The 7,495-nt window shown below is 39.1% G+C and overlaps 1 protein-coding gene across 2 annotated transcripts; it reads left to right on the forward strand.

Annotated features, from left to right (window-relative positions):
* Positions 1–273: 273 nt before the first annotated feature.
* LOC122670000 (BTB/POZ and MATH domain-containing protein 2-like) lies at positions 274–6,666 on the forward strand. 2 transcript variants are annotated; one of them, XR_006334118.1, is made up of 5 exons: positions 276–1,028; positions 3,754–4,102; positions 5,676–5,952; positions 6,275–6,526; positions 6,557–6,666. XR_006334118.1 is itself a non-coding variant. In XM_043866931.1 (4 exons), exons 1-4 carry the CDS (start codon positions 616–618, stop codon positions 6,451–6,453), a joined length of 1,218 nt encoding a protein of 405 aa, XP_043722866.1. In that variant the 5' UTR covers positions 274–615; the 3' UTR covers positions 6,454–6,666. The 2 variants fall into 2 exon arrangements, 1 of the variants encoding a protein (XP_043722866.1); XM_043866931.1 differs by having other exon boundaries at positions 274–1,028; positions 6,275–6,666.
* The last annotated feature ends 829 nt before the right edge of the window (positions 6,667–7,495 follow it).

Here is a 7,495-nt window from a genome sequence, read left to right on the forward strand (position 1 = left end):
AGTCTAAAAATCTAACCCACTGCCATCACTAATTAAGCGTTATAAGGTTATCACCTTTAGTTTTTGGCCGAGATTTGATATTTTGGTTGTTAGTCGGATTGTATTAAAATAATCAGATAATTCAAGGGGTGGCGCTGATAAATTTCCCACTGAGTAATTAACTTCTCGGCGTTCTCTCTGTCTCCTGTCTCTACCCGCAATCCGTCTTCGTCTCCTACCAACAAAAAAAAAAAAAAAAGCAATCCGTCTTCGTCTATTTAAACGTCATCCAGAATTCGTGATCTACTTTTCCTCGCTTCTCTCCTTCTTCAGTTTTTCCTTCCATAACCAAACCCTAGAAAGCTATAAGAAGCCGATTTGGATCTTGTAGCAGAATTCGTCACCACAACGCAGGAATCGTTAACTGTAAAGCTTTAGGAACCCTAATTCGAAGTCCAACCAAATTCATTTCATTTGAATTGTTTGTATTTAAACCTTGTAAACTCCCTAGATCACACCCCCAATTTAGATTCGCGTGGTGTTTCAGGGGAGCCCGTAGAACCCAATTCATTCTAAGACATCGCAATTGATTCTCTAGGAGAAAATCACAATCAGAGTCGTCCGTTTCAATTGTTGATGGGCATGGGTAGGATTTGCAGAGGAACCTCCAAACCTTCGTCTTCTTCATCTCCTTCGTTAACCACATCTACATCTCATACCGAAACTGTTAATGGTTCTCACCAATTCAAGATCACTGGCTACTCTCTATCAAAGGGTCTCGGGATCGGGAAATACATCGCGTCCGACACTTTCATGGTGGGTGGATACGCCTGGGCAATCTATTTCTATCCCGACGGGAAGAGCATCGAGGACAACGCGACTTATGTTTCTCTATTCATCGCGTTAGCAAGTGACGGCACAGATGTCAGAGCTCTTTTCGAATTGACGCTTTTAGATCAAAGCGGGAAAGAGAGACATAAGGTTCACAGCCATTTTGGGAGGACGCTGGAGAGCGGGCCATACACGCTTAAATACCGTGGAAGCATGTGGTAAGTTGGGTGTCCTTTGTTTTAGTTTATGGGCTTAGGAAAAAATTGAATGTTGATTGAGAGGCTTGGGTTTTGGATATTTGTGCTTATTTTGGGTTTCTGGGTTTTTTAATGAAATAGATTGTTGCCTGAGAGGTTTGGATTTTGGGCATGTAGTTTTTTCTTTTGCATTTCTCTGCACGAAATCTGACTGCTACCTGGGTTTTAAAAATCTTCGCAGCATTGTTGGTGTTAGGAGTTTAATATATGAAGGTGTGCTCAGTGCTGTTTGATCATGGTCGTAATTGTAAAGTTTTTGTTGCATATTGGGCATATGGTCAATTGTTAAAAGTGCGGTTTATGCACACAGGGCAAGAGAAATTTCCGACATAATTTCTTGGAGAAGAAACACGTACATTTGTGTTGGATCCTTTTTTCTTCATTGCTAAAATTATGAATGCCATTGTTGTGGGAGAAATGAAGATCTTTGTGTTATATAAAACAACATAATTCCTTCTGAGAGAAATTATGAATAATTCACCTTCTTTTATAATTTTGAGCTGGAGGCTGCATCTACGAAGTCAAAATGCACCCTTCTATTTTCATCTGTTGTAGCACTTCCATCATGAGTTCAGTAGAGGCCTTAGATCCATCATTGTCAAGGAAAAATTTGGGGAAATACTTTAGAAGTTTGTATTTGTAGCTCGATGTGTGTATGTTTATTCATATTTCCATTGGAGAGAGAGAACGAGGAATAGGAAAGACCTGAAGCAGTCGATAGAACCGCTCTAATCAGTGGATACAAAAAAATATGAAAAGACTGAAACAGGGTAAGAGGACCTAGAAACATTGAATTTCTATCCAACCGCCTACTGGATGGGTTATCCAAATCTGGGAATCTCCATAGACCCACCAAGACCAGAAGAAAGCCACACATAACTTGTACTAACCCCTTTGGTACTGAGGTTCTGGATAGATAAGGATCTTTCTGTCCTCATTTTAAAGATAGCCAACCATTTGTGCCTAAAGTGGATCGCTTATCTGTATAGTCTCCAAGAACACTAATACAATTGATCCCAAGCAGTCTAAAGGAGTTTCCAACTGCTGGACCGATGTATTTGAATATTGTACCTATATTATTTGGGGAATGTTTTAAGCGTGAACTGAAGGTTGAATTGCCACGTGAAGCAGACCAATTTAAACTGTTGGATTACAGGTTTAGTGTATTTGAAATTAGGTTCTTCAATAAGTTTTATGTTGGGAATGAGTACTCCAATTTTCAAAGAAAATATATTATGAATAAGTAATTGGTCAGTTTGTATGGTCCAATTATCTGGTTCTATGCTCCAATATTGTTTGCCATGCGTATCAAACTGTTTAAATTGTTGGATTAGAGGTTTAGTGTATGTGAAATTGGGTTATTCAATAATTTTTTAGGTAGGGAATGAGTACGCCTATTTACCTAGAAAATATATTATGGATAAGAAATTGACCAGTTTGTATGGTCCAATTATCTGGTTCTTGGCTCCAATAATGTCTGCAATGTGGATCAAGCTGTTTATGTTGTTCTGGGTCTGGGACTTTGGGTTCAACTCATCACGTAGTCTTTTCTGTGTTTTAGATTATTACTTCGACCCATTCTGGCATGTGATCATTGGAGCATACAGGCATTCAAATTCCATTTTAGAGATTTTGAATATGCTTATGTATTTATGCATAAATTACTATATATATCATATGGGGAGGGTTCACTATGATGCCAGAGTGCTGTTTTGCACCAATGAAGGGGGAGGGTTACAAATCGTCCAATAGGGGTGGGCATTTATTGAGAGAGGGTGTAGGATCCACGGGTGCGATTTGAGAGTATTTGCACAGCAATCTGCACACAGGTTTCGCGGTTCCTTTCCATCATATTTAAATTGTAAATTCTTTCATGGTTTTCCAAGCCTATGGATGTATCTAATAAAAGAAAGGATAGTGTCATTTGTTGGGTACTTGATTGATAAGCCAAAAGTTCCAGAGCCGATGGAACGTATTAAATCTAGCCCATTAACCTATCCCATACTAGGTTGGCCCAATCTAATGCCGATACACTAGATCGTGCCCCACTCTGGTGTTAGGTAGCCCTTTAACCTATCCCATAGTGGGCTGGCCCAATCCGACTCCCGTACACTAGATCAAGCCCCACTCTGGTGGTAGGCAGCCCTTTCCAAGCTGCTCCACTCCGCCTGGAAGCAGGTAGCCCTTTCTTGATGGCTTTCACTCTACTCAAGGTAGCCCTTTTCTTGACTCGAACCGTGAGATGGTGCTCGGCTCTGATACCAAATGTTAGGTACTTACCTATATGCCAAAAGTTTCAGAGTTGATGGAACACGTTAAATCAAGCTCTTTAACCTATCCCATACGAGGCTTGCCCAATCTAGCCCGCACATGCACTAGATCGAGCCCCATGTGCCTAACATGATTTTTATGTGTTTGCTCTATTCTGATGGTAGTCTTGTTTCTGATGTGTGATACAAACTGTAAGGGAACCGTGCAAAGTTTAAATGTGGATTACATTTCTTGTTTTAGTTAAAAACAAGCAAACTTCTTTATCACTTTCTATGTATTTATTTTTGTGTAGGATATGTTTGAACAATCTTCTAGCTTGTACAAGGGAGTTAGGAAGTTTACGACGCATTATGTAGTAAATTTAATGGTTATTGTTAATGAATACCGCATAATGTCTTATTGTTGTATTCTACAGGGGTTACAAGCGTTTTTTCAAAAGAACCGCTTTGGAGACATCGGATTACCTCAAAGACGATTGCTTATCAGTTCACTGTAGTGTCGGTGTTGTTAGATCACGGACAGAACCACCCAAGATTTACTCCATTGCAATGCCACCTTCTAACATTGGTCAACATTTCGGGCAGCTCTTGGAAAGTGGGAAGGGAACTGATGTAAATTTTGAAGTTGATGGGGAGACATTTGCAGCCCACAAGTTGGTTCTAGCGGCTCGTTCTCCTGTGTTCAGAGCACAACTTTTTGGTCCAATGAAGGATCGAAACACTCATTGCATAAACGTTGAAGATATGGAGGCTCCAGCTTTTAAGGTTGTTCAATTACTTTATAGCCTAATCGCTTCATATTCAGTTTTTTTTTTTTTTTTGGTGCAAACTTGATATTCAGTTAATTGCATGTAATCTATTATTTCTCTGTGTCACTTTGGGACACAAAAAGTTGATGAATAAGTGCACTTGCTTTGCTAAAAATAATTAATGCTCCCTGTTTGATCCGACTTGAATTCAAAATGTAATTGAATCATCAAACTATGTTTATGAGTTCCTCTAGTTTCAGTTTTTGAGTTGCTTAGTCTTCTTTTGGTACAAGTAAGATTACGACGTGTTTGTATTTTTTCCTGCTTTCATAGTTATTTGTGCATCATTTTGGTTTCACTTATAATATGAAATGTTGATACGTAACGAAGGAACTGAGTATTTGTTTTACTGTCCATGGTTTAGTTATTACATAACCAGTTACTGGGAGTTTTAGCTCAGCAAATAGATATTTTGAATAATTTCTATGATGCCTGTTGTATCCTTGGTTCATTTGCTGTGCTGTCCTGTCCTGTCCTGCCCTATATTCTTGTGGTATTTTGACTATTTAAGTTCATTGGTTAGTTAAAGCTGAGGTGCTTGTGTCTTTAATTGTCAAGGTGCCACTCACATGGATTTCTTGATTTGTTTTCGTACCCATAGTACCATTGGCTTGTCTTATTAGCTTAGTTTGGTAATGGAGATGCCACTAGTTCAGGGTTTCAGTCGAGGACACTTGTACTTTTCAAAACAGATTTTTGCATATCTTATAGCATTCTAGTATGCTGAACTGATAGTGGTGTTTCTTCTTCATCTTCTTTTTCATGTATTGTGGGATGAGTACCTTTTTCTTTAGTGATGTTAACTGTTGAACATCATAGTTTGATTTATGTTGATATTCTTGTAATTACACATTGAAATTTTTGACCTTCCATTGTGACATAATTTAAATGATAACTCGTTTTATTTTTTAGCATTGCTATTCATAGTATTGTAGAGAGGTCCATAGGAAAACGTGGCTGAGTTGGCTATTTTTGTTAGGTGAGTAATTGTGGTGCCATGGAGGAATGATTACAACATCCACAGATGTTTAGCCAGAATCTTCTCCTAAGGTGCTGCTCTCGCTCACAGATCATACTCCAGCTCTGGCTTCTGCTTCCAAATGCTGCTACTGTGGTGTATAAAGTCCAATCCTTAACTTTGTCAAATTTGTATCATTTCTGTTTTGTCACTTTGTGAATGTACATTTTCCTTTTCTACGAGTTGAATCACCCTATGTATAGAATTCCTTTATTTGCATTTGTTGTATGTGCAGGTTTTTTATATCGTTTTCATGATGATGTTGAGTGGGAAAAAAAAATCCGTGAACTGAACTAGAAGCAGATTCATGGTGTACTTCTATGGATAAATTAGATGTAACTATGCTTGTTCAATAAAAAAACGTGTTGCTATGGTCGTCAGTTTCTATGTTATTGTTGGTCTTTGGAATGCCTGGTTCTCTTTCCTGGGATGTCAATCATTTCCTTATTGTATTTATTTCTGAATCCTCCATAATTTATATATTTTTTTTGGCCATGTGCATCTTTTTCAGGCCTTGCTCCATTTCATATACTGGGATGACCTCCCTGACATGCAAGAGCTGACTGGTTTCAACTCCAAGTGGGCTTCCACCCTGATGGGTCAGCATCTGCTTGCAGCTGCAGATCGATATGGACTTGAGAGGCTCAGGTTGCTCTGTGAGGCCAAACTCTGTGAGGATGTTGCCATAAACACCGTGGCAACTACACTAGCCTTGGCAGAGCAGCACCACTGTTTCCGACTGAAAGCTGTATGTCTCAAATTTGTTGCATTGCCAGAAAATTTGAGAGGTAAATTTGCTCCTTTTCTTCTCTTAACACTTTTTGAAAGCTATAGAATTAAGTAAAGTTTATTGAAGGTTCTATTTGGTGCCATCTGGGATTCAATTTTGAATTACCATAGCATTTATATGTACTATTCTTTGCAATGTTACAGCGTGTATGTCTGATGTTCAGATTAGGTGAGGATTGTTAGGAAGTAATCAGTGTGATTGTCACTGAATGTCGAATGATAAGTCTTTATTCTATTTATTCGTGGGCAATGCTTTTCTTATTACTTCTCTTGTAATATTATTCCATTAAAAGCTAAATGGTGGTTGTAATTTTGCTGCAGCTGTGATGCAAACAGATGGTTTTGAATATCTTAAGGAAAGTTGCCCATCTGTCATGACTGAACTGCTGGAATATGTGGCAAAGATTGGTGAGCACTCCATCATTGTCTGCGGACATGGTAATGAAGCCATACTTGATGGCAGTGATGTTAATGGAAGACGTGTGAAACAAAGGATATAACATGGCGGTTCTCTTCACACATCATCCCTGTAAACCCAAAACATAAAAGAAAAAAGATAGAAGGAAAAGGCCCAGACGCCTAGAAAAATGATAGGATCATTTTCTGGTTTGTTTACTTTTAACCTTTTTGTAAGAGATGTAAGATTAGTGATTTGTATGTTGCCATGTAATTTGAAATTCTCCACTAGAGAGCTTGCAGGGCTTTCTGGTGAACTCTCTGTACCTCATAGTTCTGATCCTGAGCTATATGGTTAAAAAGATTAATCGTTCGTTGTAGTTATTGTTCTTTCTGTATTTAGTGTGTGTTTTTATTTCTAACAACCTTCAGAAGTATAGCCTCAGGGAAGGATAGTCCATTTTTGTTTCTACGCATAAGAAAATCCGTTGTTGTTGAGACCTACAGTCATGGCAAATTTGCAGTCACGCTTTTAACTTCGGATTGCGCAGACCTGAGGATGTAAAGTGCTGATATTAATGAAAATTTTTTATGGTTCACTAGCATCACTAGAGGTGGGGGTGGAAGGGGGGAAGAGAACGCTATCTGGCATGTGCAGTGCGGTGCCCCTGTGCCAAGACACAGGGTTGCACTAAATGATTGGCGTGCCTAGGAAATTCCATCTTTCCATGAGGTCTGGTGGTCATTTGTAGACTCCTGTGTTAGGGCAGGGTGTAGTTGCATAGTACCACGCAGCTAGTTAGCGTTCTTTCTCCTAATATTCGGACTTAAGAGGGAGATGTACCATTTTGAGTCTAAAACTTCATTTCCTCCCTCCGATTGTGCAACCCAACTTTGCAACTGAGGCTATATGAAAAAGTTGATTGATCGACAACTCAAGGGGGAAGCTCAAGCTCGTACAGATACTGGCGGCTTCGAAGGGGTGAACGGCAAACCATTCATACACACAACTGTTTATTAAATTCTACTGGAAACTTGTGTTTGAAATGTCCTGGAAGAGCTTGGCACTCCAAAGCTCTCAAGTTGTCATCTTAGAAAATATTTCACGGAAAAGACAGAGAGAGAGAGAGAGAGAGAGGGAGAGGA

The sequence above is a fragment of the Telopea speciosissima genome, chromosome 7 (assembly GCF_018873765.1).
Source record: "Telopea speciosissima isolate NSW1024214 ecotype Mountain lineage chromosome 7, Tspe_v1, whole genome shotgun sequence".
Taxonomy (NCBI): domain Eukaryota; kingdom Viridiplantae; phylum Streptophyta; class Magnoliopsida; order Proteales; family Proteaceae; genus Telopea; species Telopea speciosissima.